The sequence below is a fragment of the Chiloscyllium plagiosum genome, unplaced genomic scaffold (assembly GCF_037043375.1).
Source record: "Chiloscyllium plagiosum isolate Xiang-an unplaced genomic scaffold, Cpla_swu_hap1 HiC_scaffold_4, whole genome shotgun sequence".
NCBI classification, from domain to species: domain Eukaryota; kingdom Metazoa; phylum Chordata; class Chondrichthyes; order Orectolobiformes; family Hemiscylliidae; genus Chiloscyllium; species Chiloscyllium plagiosum.
Genome location: NW_028270142.1, coordinates 30,669,250 through 30,685,274, shown reverse-complemented (window position 1 = coordinate 30,685,274; position 16,025 = coordinate 30,669,250). Strand labels below are relative to the sequence as shown.

The window sequence follows — 16,025 nt, the reverse complement described above, 5'->3', positions numbered from 1 at the left end:
TGGGATTTATTGCCATTGACATGAGTGCTTTGCGAGGCCATTTCAGAGGGCAGGTAAAAATCAACCACATTACTGTGAGTTTGAGTCACGCGTAGGTCTGACCAGTAAGGATGGAAGATCTATTTTCCTAAAGGGCATGAGTGTCCTAATTAGTGAACCAAATATTTACTTTATGACACGCAATAATGGTTGCACAGTCTCCATTAGATTACCTTTCATTTCGCATTTTTAAAAATTGTATTCAAACTTCACCATCTGCCAAGGGTCAAACCCATGTCCCCAGAGTATTAGCCTTGTTCTAGATGACTAGATGAGTGACATTACCAATACTGTACTAGCTCCTGGGTTCATAAGATGCAATCATGAAGAGAATTGTGAGAAAGCAGGTCGTGCATTCTTAAATTACAAAAATATTCAAGCAGCTTGTCAACAGCAGGTAGTGGTGAAGATGTTGCATGGAAATGTGTCAGTAAAGAATTAAATATTTGCTTCTTATGGCTTTGTCTTGTAGGATATTGGCAGAGCCTATGTAAACTATCTAGTGGACAAAGGAGACTATCATGGTGCTGCAAGGTAATGCACATTAGTGTATTTTAAAGGTAACTTCAAAGAGAACTTTAGGTGAAATCATTTTTAAATGTTTGCATTCGCCTCCTAGAAAATGCCAGAAGATTCTTGGCAAAAACATGGATCTCTGGGAAAATGAAGTGTACCGATTTAAAAAGATAGGTCAACTAAAAGTAAGTACAGCATGTGTTGGTGTAGTGATTTCTATTAGGATAGTAATGATTCATAGTAACAAAATTCTGTAACCAAGAATGAAGTTTATGAAAAATCCACTTTCCTTAAAATTTTTATTTTTTGTATAATTTGCTTTTTTTGACTTAAAGCCAAAATTTAAAATTGCAACTTGTTGTAGCTGTGAAGTAAAATGAGCATCATAATACAGGTTTAATCCATTGTCCCACTGAGTATTCAGCCTTAAACTGCTTATATATTGATATTCTCCAGTTGGTTCCTGTAGTTTGGATCATCAACAGTAGGCAGCTCAGTTGGATGTAAAATGGTACATTTTTCGGGGGTTGTTTGACCATAAAACTCACTTTTATAAATTGTTTCTGCACTGTTAGTGCTCTCCATGGTGTCTTGGCTGCTGCAACACAGGCAGGTGATGATATCAGCATGTAGTTTTATTGCACCATCACACATGGACATGTTACCACTTGTGGACATCAAGACATGAACTCGCTATTGCACATTTACACACTGACACTAACAGCTCACTCTCTCTGTGCGCCATTTCAATATAAAATCAACTTGGATTGTAAGAAATCTGTGCACAGAGGCCTCCTTCCTTGTGTACAGGCAAAGAAAAAAATAATTAAATGAAACATTTCAAAGATTTTTGTATCAGTATGGGTTCTACTAAAAGCAACACTGGTTATAAGACATTGCCTCACTCTCTGAGAGAGTCTGCAGATGAAACCAGATACTTGAGCAACAAATGTGCAAGTATGTGCAAGTATTAAAAATTAAATACATCTTTGTTATTTTTCAACCACAATGTTCTGATATATTTTTCTTTTTTATTAAATGTCTGAAAGGACACATTCTATGTGTATTATTTAACTGAAAGATGGCAAATGCTGACAATATGTAGCAAGTTTGGCAGCATCTTCAAAAACGTAAGGTTGATCAATATCAACCTTTGGTTCTGCAAATATGAACTTGGACGTAATTGAACTCCTTTGTATAAGCTAAGTATAATTAAGAGGAGATGCAGTAGGACAGAATGCAGTCATGTAGTCGGAAGCACATCTCAGGGACAAATATGATACTGTGGTTAGATGAGATAAAGTTAATGGATATGGAACAAAGCTCATAGCTGGGACTGAAAACCATGATTTTGGTTTTTTCACTGTTTACCTGAAGAAAATATCTGTTCAGGACTGAATCTCAGGCAAAGTAAAGATAGTGGAGGATTTGTGAGAATAGATGATGCAGTAAGGCTAAGTGTTGTCATTGTAAATGTGGACATGGATGTTGTTTTTTTCAAGGAGCATGTAAATGGGAAATGTGGAAGTGCCAAGGTTAAATCTAGACAATGCACCAGAAGTAACAACAGTATTTGCATCAAATCCTTTAATGTCATTGAGAAGGATGCCATCTTGAAGTACTGCAGTCCATCTACTGTGGATACATCTCTGCTTTTAGGGAAGGAGTTCCAGAAATTCATGACTGGAACAACCACAAATGCCATGGCTACAAGAGTAGGTCCAAGGTTGGGAACATTGTTATGAGTAACTCACTTTCTTACTCCCATAGTGATAGAATATAATGTACTGTCAACTTCCACTTGTAGCTCCACTAACACTTGAGAAGCTTGACACCATCCAAGACAAAGCAGCTCCCTTAACTGGCAACCTTGAACATTCACTTTCTTCACCGCTGAGACACAATGGTGGCAGTTGGTACCATCTACAGCAACTCATCAATTCTCCTTTGCAAGCTCATAACTTCTGGAAAAGTGCAGCAGGTCAGGCAGCATCCGAGGAGCAAGAAAATTGCTGTTTTGGGCAAAAGCCCTTCATCAGATTTCCACGTCGATTCTCCTGCTCCTGGAATGCCACCTGACCTGCTGTGCTTTTCCAGCACCGCACTCTCAATTCTGATATCCAGCATCTCCAGTCCTCATTTTCTCCAAGCTCATAACTTCTACTGCTTTGAAGGACAAGTGCAGAAATATGTGGGAATGCCATCATCACCTGCAACATACTTTTAAGCCATAAGTCATCTTGACTTGGAACTGTATTGCTGTCCATTCCCTGTGACTGAATCAACTTCAAAGTACTGTATCCTGGAGATGGACTGCAGCAATTAAAGAAGGTAGCCCACCACCACTTTTTTGAAGCCAATTAGGGATGAACAGCAAATGCTGGCCTTGCCATTGATTCCGCCCTCTATGAAAGAATGAAAAAAATCCTAGGCTATGTACAATTCCCAGATAAAAAATGCATAAAGTGCGGGAAAGAAAGCTGAAGGGAAAACAAATGAACTGTTGCCAAACAAAGTCTTACAATTCTCAAACTTATAAATAATTGAATTAAACAAACAAACCAGTCTCTTGTGTTCAATGGTAACCATCTCTATCTGCATAAACACAGACCAGAATGGACAGTTAGAATTAATTCAACTCAGCGTAGATAGATTAAAGATAAACATGTCATTTTCAATGATTGAAAATATGATCCTGAAAATAAAATTAAATTAAAACTATATTATTGTCCAAAAACAAGGCTGTTTATTGGGAAACACTTCTGCACATTGAGTTCTCTCTCGGCTCTTTGCTATAGTCATCATTGTGTGCCATGTCATAGACAGATAAAAGAATGGGATTTGGAAAGTCAACAGTTTTGAAAAATTCATAACCATGAAGAATAAATGACTAAAATCTGCTCGCTTAATGTTTATGGACAATTTTTTGTGTGAAACGGATTTGAAACTGGTGGTGTAAAAACTAACCAACATCCCTTGAACCTTTTGAGGGTTTCATCTCCATGAAATGAAGACAAATTGCTGCAGGATCTTGAACAAGAACATTATATAGTTTTAGATAGCTCTTTGCAAATATTAAGTTCTTTGACTGCAATCTGTACTGCAAACCTAAGCAGTGCTGAAATGGTAGATGTAAAGATGAAAATGATTTTAAATGAGATCTGTTAAATCCTGTATTGCAAAAATAGAGCCAGCAACTAACAGCAGTTCTTTCATCCAGATCTTAAGGTAGAAGTTGTAAAATTTACAGTCACTACACAACAAGGACTGTCAAGAATGCCAGAAACAAAAAATGATTTTCAGCTTATAGCTTTGGTGCAATCATGTCTACTGGGAGACAAGGGAACTTGATTTCCTCAGATGAAGTGGGCTCTCATCCCAGTCAATTTCATTAAAAAAAGTTCTTGCTCTGATTGGTCTTCATCGCTCAGACTTCTGTAAAATTTGGCTGTGGAACATTTTCTCAAGCACTGGTCTAGCAATTTCTCTTGCATTGGGTGTGAAACACTTTGCAGCAGCCACATGCATTTCATTTTCTCAGATTTAAAGAGCTTTGGTTCAAAATAAAAGAAAGGAATGAATAGTTTGGCATTTTTTGTCAGCTATTGTCAGAATTCGTGCACTATGATCTGTGTATTCATACTGAGTTATTTTGTTCCTTGTAGGCAATTAGTCAGTACTTACCCAGAGGTGACCTACGCCTGAGACCTGCTATATATGAAATGATCTTGTATGAGTTCCTGGAGAGTGATTATGAGGTACTGTGGCTTTTAATTGCTATGATATTGCTGATTCAACAGCTGGAACCGTTGATCATTTAATTGCCAGGTCGTGAAAGGTTATTTTACATCCTAGAGCTAATTCACTCTCAATTGAGTTGGCAAAATATAGTTGCTTAGATGTGATAGTCCAAATAGCAGCTTCTTGCAGCATTCAATATCCCCAAAACAGATATCTGACTACCTGACTCACAAGTGAAAATTCAATTTTTGGTGTGTGTAAAATTGACATGGAACATCCACATCAAATTCAAATATTCTAGATATAGTGGTTAACAGGTGCATTTGTACATATATTTGTATTTCTACAGAGGTCAATTATTTGTATATAATTGACAATGTAAGAATGCTATGAAGAACTGAAACATCTTTTACAATTTCAATATGTTTGCAGTTAATTAAAGACTTTTTAAGTATAATTGCTGCTGCAACAAAAGAAACATAGCAGCAAATTTGCATACTCTTGCTGTGGTGATTATATAGTTGTGGTATCTTTCGTGACCAAGACCCAGGGGAGAGCTCCTCTGCTCTTCAAATAATACTGTGGAATTTTCCTGCTGCCTCAGAGGACAGGTATTTTAATTTATTGTCTTATTTGGACAATGGTACCTCTGACTATGTGGTGCTATCATAGTAAATTTACCAAACTAGATAATTTACCAAATTGCTGGAACAGAACCTGACAAACCTCCACAAACCTTTGATTGTGGATGGAGTGTTTCCACTAAGCCATGAGTGACATATGCCATTTTGGCTGGTGAGCAAACAGGAAACAGAGGGTAAGGAGAAAACATTTCCATTTGATAAAGCTGTATCCAAGAAGTACTGCATGAATCCGAGAATAGGCCTTAACCATTTACAATCCATATCAATGATCTGGATGAAAAGAGTGAATGTATGATAGTTAAATTTGCTGATGACACAAATGTGGATAGCAGTATCACAGAATAGTTACAATGCAGGAGAGGCCATTTGGCCAATTGTATCTGCATCAGCTGTCTGAATGAATAGTTCACTTGGGGCCTTTCTGCTCCTGAAAAACTGCACAATCATCCTTTTCAGATAACTTCTAATTGTTTCAATTGAACCTGCCTCCATCACAATGTCAGGTAGTGTGTTCGCCCTGTGGATAAAAGCTTTTCCAATTTCATTTTGTTTCTCGATCCATTTGTCCTCTCATTCCAAATCCCTTCAGGAACGGGTACAGCTTTTCCCTGTCTAATCTGTACAGATTCCATATGATTTTGAATGCCTCTCTTAAATTCCCTTTTCTGCCTTTCCCAATATAGGTTTATGATCAAAGTTTGTGAGAAGATTTGTAGCTCGGGTGCTCGTTGTTGTGGTTCTGTTTGCCAAGCTGGGAATTTGTGTTGCAGACCTTTCGTCCCCTGTCTAGGTGACATCCTCAGTGCTTGTGAAGCTTCACAGGAGGCTCCCAAGCACTGAGGATGTCACCTAGACAGGGGACAAAAGGTCTGCAACACAAATTCCCAGCTCGGCGAACAGAACCACGACATAGGTTTATGATTTAATTGCCTCACACCTGGAATCATTCTCTAGGATCTTTTCTGAATCCCCCTCCAATGCCTTCACTTCTTTCCTAAAGTGCATTCCATGCTGGCTTTCTCTAATTAATCCACATTATTCCATGTTAATTTTATCCCACGTTAATGAGTTTAGACATTACCAAAACACTGAAATTAAACTGGCTGGCCTATAATTTCTGGACTTGTCTTTTACACCCATTTTTGAACAATTGTGTAACATGTGTAATTCTCCAAGGCTCTGATATCTCTCTCCAGTCTAAAGAAGGCTGAAAAATTATGGCCAGCGCCTCCACATTTCCATTCTCATTCTGCTCCATATCTTTGAATGCATCTCATCTTGTCTTGATGCCTTACAACTTTACAAACTGCTAGCCTGTCTAATATCTCCTCCCTATCAATTTTAAATTCTTAATGTCTGAATTACCTCCTCATTTCATGACAGGGGCTGCATCTTCTTCCTTGGAAGAAACAAAGTATTTGTTTAATACCTTATCAATGCCCTCTGCTTCCATGTGTAAATCCCCATTTTGGCCCCTAAGTGGCTTTACTCTTTCTTCAACATTTTTAAAAAATTATTTATATGTTTAAAAATGGATTCCCTGTTATGCTAGCTGCCACTCTCTTTTAAACCTACCTCTTTGCTTTTTCTCCATCCTCTGAACCATCTCTATTCAGTCTTGCTCTCAATTGTATTTTCTGCCTGATAGTTGCCATAAGCAGATATTTTCTTCTTTACCTTAATTTAGTATGAATGCTTTAGAGAGAGAAACTATCTACCAGAATGGTTCCAGCAATGAGAAACTTCAGCCCTGAGGATAGATTGAAAAAGTTTGAACTGGTCTCCTTTGAGAGGAGATGGTCAAGGAGATTTGAGCAAGGTTTTCTTAATTATGAGTAGGTTGGTTAGAGTCGGTAGGGAGAAATTATTTCCGCTCGTAAAAAGAGCAAGCATGCGAGCTCATAGATTTAAGGTGGAAACGAAGCAAGGGTGATGTGAGAAAACACAGCAAGTAGTTAGTATATGGATTTCACTGCCAGAAAATGTGGCAGAAGCAGGTTCAATTGAGGTATTCAAAAGAGCATTGGATGATCATTTGTACAGAAATAGTGTGCTAGGGTATGCAGGAGAAAAGCAGGAGATGGGCATTAGGTATTCATGATTATTTGAAGAGCTAGTGCTAGCACAATGGACTGAATGACTTACTTCTGCACTGTTACAAGCTGAGATTCTATAGCCAGCCTAAACCTTATGTTACAGGGATCACTGTCATCTAAATGTTCTCTTACTCTCACTTGATCCTTGACTGGGCACAACTCATTTCCAATAACCAGGTCTAACATTGCCTCCGTATTCATTGGACTAGAAAAGTACTATTGGTTTTTTACCTTTTGGTTCTTACATCTCTGCAAGATTATGTAGGCCTTCCTCAACAGCATTAGCAAAATACTCTGCAAGGAATTCAATCCTGTTCTATTTAGGTGTTTAGTTGTGAAGAGGACATAAGGATTCTGCAAAGGGATAAGTGATGATCAAACATTTGGGAGATTGGCTACAACGTGCAAAAATTTGAGGTTGTCCACTTTGTCCCCACCCTCCACCCTCCACCCTCCACCCTCCCCACGCTCCACCCTCAGATTGTTTGCAGCCTTCCCTTTTACCCAATCCTTTGCAGCCTTCTCCCATCCTTTGCAGCCTCTTCCTTTCCTCACCCACCCCCTTACCTACTCTTTTTCTTTGGCCCGTCTCACACTCCCTCTAGTGTAGAAAGCAGCACCCCTAAGTTCTAGACCTGCATCTGGAAACCCTTGAAAGCCAGACCAACAGCAATTCCAGAGATTCATTTGACCCCAGCCATTTATCTTCCAAATTGCTCCTCCCACAATTGGCTGGTTCTCTCCTGTACTTGCTGCTGATAGGCTCACCAGTGAGGGTGGTTATGTGGGTTAAAAACAGTCTGTGATAGGAGAAAAATGAAATGGAGCAAAAGCTCTAGAGATTCTGCTGCCCTCATTTATGGATATTACCTTTTTCTGATTGGTCATAGAGGCAAAGAGCTACCAAAACCTTGGTCTCCCTAGAACATGAGCATTCCACACAACCACCACTCTCTGGGTGAAGAAGTTTTTCCTCATCTCTGTCCTAAATGGTCTACCCGGTATTTTTAAGCTGTGTCCTCTGGTTCGGCACTCACCCATCAGCGGAAACATGTTTCCTGCCACCACAGTGTCCAAACCTTTAATAATCTTATATGTCTCAATCAGATCCCCTCTCAGTCTTCTAAACTCAAGGGTATACAAGCCCAGTCGCTCCAGTCTTTCAGTGTAAGGTAATCCTGCCATTCCAGGAATTGACCTCGTGAATCTACACTGCACTCCCTCAATAGCCAGGATGTCTTTCCTCAAATTTGGAGACCAGAACTGCACACGGTACTCCAGGTGTGGTCTCACCAGAGCCCTGTACAGCTGCAGAAGAACCTCTTTGCTTCTATACTCAATCCCTCTTGTTATGAAGGCCAACATGCTATTAGCTTTCTTCACTACCTGCTGTACCTGCATGCTTACCTTCATTGACTGGTGTACAAGAACACCCAGATCTCTCTGTACTGTCCCTTTACCTAAATTGATTCCATTTAGGTAGTAATCTGCCTTCCTGTTCTTGCCACCAAAATGAATAACCATACATTTATCCACATTAAACTACATCTGCCATGCATCTGACCACTCACCTAACTTGTCCAGGTCACCCTGTAATCTTCTAACATCCTCATCACATTTCACCTTCCACCCAGCTTAGTATCATCTAAGATTCTTAGAACAGCTGGTGCTGGAGCCAACCAGGGAGAAGGCAATTCTGGATCTGGTATTCTGCAACGAACCAGAATTGGTTAGGGACCTCGAAGTGAAGGAGCCATTGGGAAGTAGTGACCATAATACAATAAGCTTCAATCTGCAATTTGAGAGGGAGAGGGTACAATCGGAAGTGACAATATTTCTCTTGAATAAAGGGAACTATGGAGCTATGAGGGAGGAGCTGGCCAAAGTTCAATGGTGCAATACCTTAGCAGGGATGACAGTGGAGGAACAATGACGGATATTTCTGTGTATAATACAGAAGTTGCAGGATCAGTTCATTCCAAAAAGGAAGAAAGATCCTAGGAGGAGGCATGGGTAGCCGTGGCTGACGAGGGAAGTTAAGAAACATATAAAGTTAAAAGAGAAAAAGTATAACATAGCAAAGATAAGTGGGAAAACGGAGGACTGGGAAGCTTTTAAAGAACAACAGAGGATTACTAAGAAGGAAGTACGCAGAGAAAAAATGAGTTACGAAGGTAAACTGGCCAATAATATAAAGGAGGATAGTAACACTTTTTTAGGTAGGTGAAAAGCAAAAAAATGGTGAAGACTAAAATTGGGCCCTTGAAAACAGAAACAGGGGAATATATTACAGGGAACAAAGAAATGGCAGAAGAATTGAATTGGTACTTCAGATCTGTGTTCACTGGGGAAGACACAAGACATCTCCCTGAGGTAACAGTGGCTGAAGGACCTGAACTTAAGGGAATTTATATTTGCCAGGAATTGGTGTTGGAGAGACTGTTAGGTCTGAAGGTTGATAAGTCCCCGGGACTGATGGTCTACATCCCAGGGTACTGAAGAAGGTGGCTCAAGAAATCGTGGATGCGTTGGTGATTATTTTCCAGAGTTCGATAGATTCGGGATCAGTTCCTGCGGATTGGAAGGTGGCTAATGTTATACCACTTTTTAAGAAAGGTGGGAGAGAGAAAGCAGGAAATTATAGACCAGTTAGTCTGACCTCAGTGGTGGGAAAGATGCTGGAGTCTATTATAAAGGATGAAATTACGACACATCTGGATAGTAGTAACAGGATAGGTCAGAGTCAGCATGGATTTATGAAGGGGAAATCATGCTTGACTAATCTTCTAGAATTTTTTGAGGATGTAACTCTGAAGATGGACGAGGGAGATCCAGTAGATGTGGTGTACCTGGACTTTCAGAAAGCTTTTGATAAAGTCCCACATAGGAGGTTAATTAGCAAATTTAGGGCGCATGGTATTGGGGGCAAAGTACTAACTTGGATTGAAAGTTGGTTGGCTGATAGGAAACAAAGAGTAGTGATAAACGGCTCCATTTCGGAATGGCAGGCAGTGATCAGTGGGATACCGCAGGGATCAGTACTAGGACCGCAGCTTTTTACAATATATGTTAATGATATAGAAGATGGTATCAGCAATAACATTAGCAAATTTGCTGATGATACTAAGCTGGGTGGAAGGGTGAAATGTGATGAGGATGTTAGGAGATTACAGGGTGACCTGGACAAGTTAGGTGAGTGGTCAGAGGCATGGCAGATGCTGTTTAATGTGGATAAATGTATGGTTATTCACTTTGGTGGCAAGAACAGGAAGGCAGATTACTACCTAAATGGAATCAATTTAGATAAAGGGGCACTACAGAGAGATCTGGGTGTCCTTGTACACTAGTCAATGAAGGTAAGCATGCAGGTACAGCAGGTAGTGAAGAAGGCTAATAGCATGCTGGCCTTCATAACAAGAGGGATTGAGTATAGAAGCAAAGAGGTTCTTCTGCAGCTGTACAGGGCCCTGGTGAGACCACACCTGGAGTACCGTGTGCAGTTCTGGTCTCCAAATTTGAGGAAAGACATCCTGGCTATTGAGGGAGTGCAGCGTAGATTCACGAGGTCAATTCCTGGAATGGTGGGATTACTTTACACTGAAAGACTGGAGCGACTGGGCTTGTATACCCTTGAGTTTAGAAGACTGAGAGGGGATCTGATTGAGACATATAAGATTATTAAAGGATTGAACACTCTGGCGGCAGGAAACATGTTTCCGCTGATGGGTGAGTGCCGAACCAGAGGACACAGCTTAAAAATACCGGGTAGACCATTTAGGACAGAGATGAGGAGAAACTTCTTCATCCAGAGAGTAGTGGCTGTATGGAATTGCTCTTCCCCAGAGGGCGTGGAGGCCCAGTCTCTGGATTCATTTAAGAAAGAGTTGGATAGAGCTCTCAAGGATAGTGGAATCAAGAGTTATGGAGATAAGGCAGGAACAGGATACTGATTAAGGATGATCAGCCATGATCATATTGAATGGTGGTGCAGGCCCCAAGGGCAGAATGGCCTATTCCTGCACCTATTGTTTTTGTCTATTGTCAACAATTGGAACTTTGTGTTCCAACATGCTCAGACTTTGCTAGAAGCATGTATATAATGTAAAAGTCTTTAATGAGTTCCTGCAGCACCTCAAAACATATCTAGCTAAACGTAATTCTTTCATTATTCAGAATGAAGACCTCAACCAGTTTATGATTGGGTTTTTAGTCCATGTGTACTGCTTCTTTTTCTAGGGGTTTGCATCCTTGATAAGAGAGTGGCCAGGTGACATTTATAACAATATGACTGTAGTCCGCTCTGTGTTGGATCATCTGGATCGGGCTCCAAGTAACAGAACATTGTTGACGACACTAGCAGAATTGTGAGTATTTTTTTTCTGTGCATCTTGCTTTTCTCATCAATGTCTTTCAATCATAAAACGTTTGCAAAATGGAAGGCTTACATCCAGCCTATCAAGTCTGTGCCTGTTCTCTGCAAGGACAATTCAGATTGTCCTAATAGCCCCCAACACGCAAGCACACACACCAACCCCCCCCCCCCCCCCCCCCCCCCCACCAAATTATTTACCCATATCTCTAAACATTATTTCTCTTCACATAATTATCTAATACCCTTTATAAAGCATTAATTGAATTGACCACCACCACATACTCAGCAATATATACCAAATCCTAGATACTTGCTGCATGAAGTGTTTTCTCATATCACCTTTCAATCTTGTGTCAATCATTTTAAGTCTTGTCATCTGTTTCTTGATTCTTTTGCTGAAAAGAACAGTTTCTCTCATTCTGCAAATTCAACATTTCTGTCAGATCTCTGAGGCAATAAACCCAATCTTGACCAATTTATTCTCATATCTGATGTCCCTCATCCTTGGAATTGTTCTCAGAAGTCTATTCTGCACCTTCTTTAAGGTGTAGTGCCTAGAATTGCAAACATTAATTGAGCTGAGGTTGAAGCAGTGTTATTTGATGGTTTATCACAATTACCTTGCTTTTGTACTCTCTATCTTAATTTATAAATGTCAATATTCCATATACTTTTTCAAACACTTCCTCAATCTGCTCTCTACCAGTTTCAGTTATATGTGCATGTATAACTATGGACCTGTGTGTTCTGGAAATCCCATTGAGAATTGTACCTTTTGGTTTATAAGACATGTCTGTTTTCGTTAAATTTAAATTTCCATATGTAAACCCATTCCGACATTCCACATGTCTTGCAAGTTTTGTGTCATCTGCAGGTTTTGAAATTGTCCTCTGGACACTAAAGTCTCAGTAATTTATATATATGTATATATAAAATATATACATAATATAAGAAAAGCAATGGTCTTAGTACTGACACCTGGGAATATCTGTCTTTAACTTCAATATGAACACCAATTGCCTATAACTCTTCTCCATTTTCTATCATTCAGCCAGCTTCATTTTCGTGCCCTCAGTGTCCCTTATATTCCATAGGCCTCAGCTTACAGACAAGCCCATTACGTCGCACTTTATTACTCACAGATATTTGAGATTCATTACAAAGGAAGGCAATTTGCTACAAAACAAATGCAGACAGAGGACGGTTGGAATATTGAATTACCTGCTTTCATTGAATCTGAGTGCATAAATTTCAAAGGTGAATTGTGGTGCTGATTGTGATTAAACAAGGTAAATATTGAGTGATGATGGGAGTGTGATGGTGGTGTGTAACTAAACTGTGGAGCCCTCCACTATTAGTGTGAGAATTCAAAAGGATACAAGTTGGTGGAATGGGTGGACATTTGATGGGAGAAGAATGTGAAGTGATGCATTTTGGTAAAAAGAATAACCAGAGACGATATAAATCAAGGGATGCAATTCTAAAATAGTGCGTAGGAACAGACAAATCCAGAGGTATCAGTGAAGATGATCAGCGTAAGCTTGATGGTCTCTTTTTTAACTCTGATCTTGAGAATGTTAAATTTGATGAGGAAAACTATTTAGTACATCATAATTCAGCTATCATCAAAGATCATCTTCCTCACCATCCATGTCCTTATTATGGCTATTTTGTAAGAATGCCAGGATTTTTGCCTTCACTCCTCTACCTGCGAGATCACTTTGTATTGATCAATTATAATATAAAGAAGAGCCTCCTTTTTAAAAAAAATCCTACCTTAACCTTTTCTATTTGACTTGGTGTCCGTTTGTCCTGCTCTCAATTTAATTCAAAGCAATATTTACTTATATCCATGCCGCTAATTGCTGTGTACTTTAAGTAACTTTGAGATGCAGACTGTTGTTAAACAGATGTCAACCTTGATTTCTGCTGTTTCCAGGTACACTTATGACCAGCGTTACGACAAGGCTCTTGAAATTTACTTAAAATTGCGACATAAAGACGTCTTCCAGCTCATACACAAGCACAATCTCTTCAGCTCCATCAAGGATAAGATTGTTCTACTCATGGAGTTTGATAAGGAGGTATGAAAATCAAATCCATTTGTTGCACTTCATTTTTACTTATTTTTTTAGATTTAAAGCCATAAATGATCTTTTCTTCAGTGGGAGAGATTTTGTGCAATTCTTCTCTCTAATGAGATAACATCCCAGTTTAGGGAGGGACAATGATGTAATAGTACTGTCACTAGACTAGCAACCCAGAGATTCCAGTAATAATCTGTAGTACCCTGGATGCCATCTTGGCACTTAATGGAAATTGATTTCAATTTTTTTTTAAATGATAACTATGAAACCGTTGACAATTGTCTTGTAAACCTATCTGGTTCCCTAATGTCCTTTAGGGAGAAAGATCTGCGTCCTTACCTTGTCTAGCCTAAATGTGTCTCTAGTCCCACACAACAGTGTGGTTGATTCATTCCTGTCAGGTGTATCAAAATAATTAACAAGCCTCATCGGACTGAAAATGGATGAACCAGCAGACGTTGAACTAGGCACCAGAACTGGCAACAGCAAACCTGATAAAGTTATCTTAACCACCATCTACTGATAGATTAGTCAAGCAACAGATTGGTATTATCATAATCACACAATTGTACCTTCTAAGCAATGCCCCAGACAGCATCATCATCCCTGAGTATGTCCTGACCCAGCAGAGGAGGGAGCACAGTGGTATACTGTCGGGAGGGAATTATCCTGTGGCTGTAGTTCATGGTCTCTATGAAGTCTCATGGCATCAGGTTAAGGCCATCACCAGCTGACAAACATTCCTCTAACTCCTTGCTGATGGATCAGTGCTCCTCCAAAATGAGCAGTTATTGCAGGAAGCAGTAAGGTTGGCAGTGGTACAAAATGGATGGATTGGGACTTCGGTGTCCATCATCAGGAATGGCTTGACAGCATCCCTACTGAATGAACAATTCATTTCTAAAATACGTAGTGGCTAGACTGAGTTTGCAGCAAATTTGAGAGAACCAAGAAGACGGAAAAAATCTATTTAACCTTAGCCTCACTAATCTCCCTACTACAGCTGCATTTGTCCATGATGTTAGTAGTTGTGTTTATAGCACAGATCTTGTGGAGATAACATTCTGTTTACACATTGATCTAACAACTCAAGAATAGACTCATGAGGTACAGTGGGTCATCAGCAGCAACAGAACTGTATTCAACCACAATTTGCAACCTCATGACCTGATATATCTTCCTATTCTACTATTGCCAATATGCCAGAGGATCAACCCTGGTTCAGTGAAGAATTCAGAAGAGCTTGGCAGGAACAGTATCACGCTTTCCTAAAAATGAGGGGTCCATCTGCTGAATCTGCAAGACAGGACTACTTGCATAACAAACAGAATAAGTAGAATGTGTTATACAGTTAAATGGCTTGATGTAAGCTGTGCAGTCATAGAGTCACCTGCCACATCCAGTTGTGAACAATGGTAAACAATTAAACAACTCACAGGAGGAGGAGGCACCATAAATATGTTCAGCGTCAATGATGAGGGAACCTAATATATCAATGCAAAAGAATAGACTGAAGCATTTGCAACAATCTTCAGCCAGAAATGCTGAATGGATAATCCACTGCTGTCTCCTCTGAAAGTCCTCAGCAGGTACTCGATTTTGCAAAGGCGATGATACCTGACAAAACTCTAGCGATAGTATTGAAGACTTGTGCCTCAGAACCTGCTCTGCCCTAGACAAGTTGTTCCAGAACAACCAAAAATGGCGTCTACCTGACAATGTGGAAGATTAGACTACTTACAGTTTGGAAACACGCCCTTCGGCCCAACAAGTCCACACCGACCCTCCGAAGAGCAACCCATCCAGACCTATTCCCCTACATTTACCCCTTCACCTAAAACTACGGGCAATTTAGCATGGCCAATTCACCTAACCTGCACATTTTTGGACTGTGGGAGGAAACTCACGCAGACACAGGGAGAATGTGCAAACTCCATACAGACACTTGCCTGAGGTGGAAATTGAACCCGGGTCTCTGGCTGTGAGGCAGCAGTGCTAACCACTGTGCCACCGTGCCGCCCATCAAGATCTTCAGATACATTCTGGAAGATGGTATATACATTCTGGAACACAATAAAATACGAAAAATTCAGCCTGATCAAATACTTTCTCATTAGTAAGGTGATAGAAGTCATCAACAGTGATATCAAGTAGATCTTACTTTGCAATAACCTGGTCACTGATACTCAGTTTGAATTATAATAGGGCTACTTAGCTCTTGATTTCATTGCAGCCTTGGTCCAAACATGGACAAAGAACCGAACTCTAGAGGTCAAATGAAAGTGATTGTCCTTGATATCAAGGATGCATTTGATCATACGTGGCATCAAGGAACCTTCACAAAATTGGAGTCAGTGGAAATCCAAGGGCAAATATTCTGTTGTTTGGAGTCACACCCCACAATAGAAAATAGTTGGAGGTCAATTGCCTCAGCCTTATGACATCACTGTAGGAATTCCTCAGAGTAAACCCCAAGACCCAACCATTATCAGTAGTTTCATCAATAAACTTGCTTGCTTCGTAGGATCAC

The 16,025-nt window shown here is 39.9% G+C and overlaps 1 protein-coding gene across 1 annotated transcript in view; it reads left to right on the top strand.

Moving 5' to 3' along the window:
• The window catches only part of vps41 (VPS41 subunit of HOPS complex), a 168,655-nt gene that overhangs the window by 123,492 nt on the left and 29,138 nt on the right, over positions 1–16,025 (top strand). Inside the window, exons 15-19 of the mRNA XM_043688929.2 lie at positions 512–573; positions 659–740; positions 4,221–4,313; positions 11,273–11,400; positions 13,348–13,492. Of these exons, the coding sequence (XP_043544864.1) occupies positions 512–573; positions 659–740; positions 4,221–4,313; positions 11,273–11,400; positions 13,348–13,492 (510 nt within the window). The remainder of the gene's footprint in view (positions 1–511; positions 574–658; positions 741–4,220; positions 4,314–11,272; positions 11,401–13,347; positions 13,493–16,025) is intronic.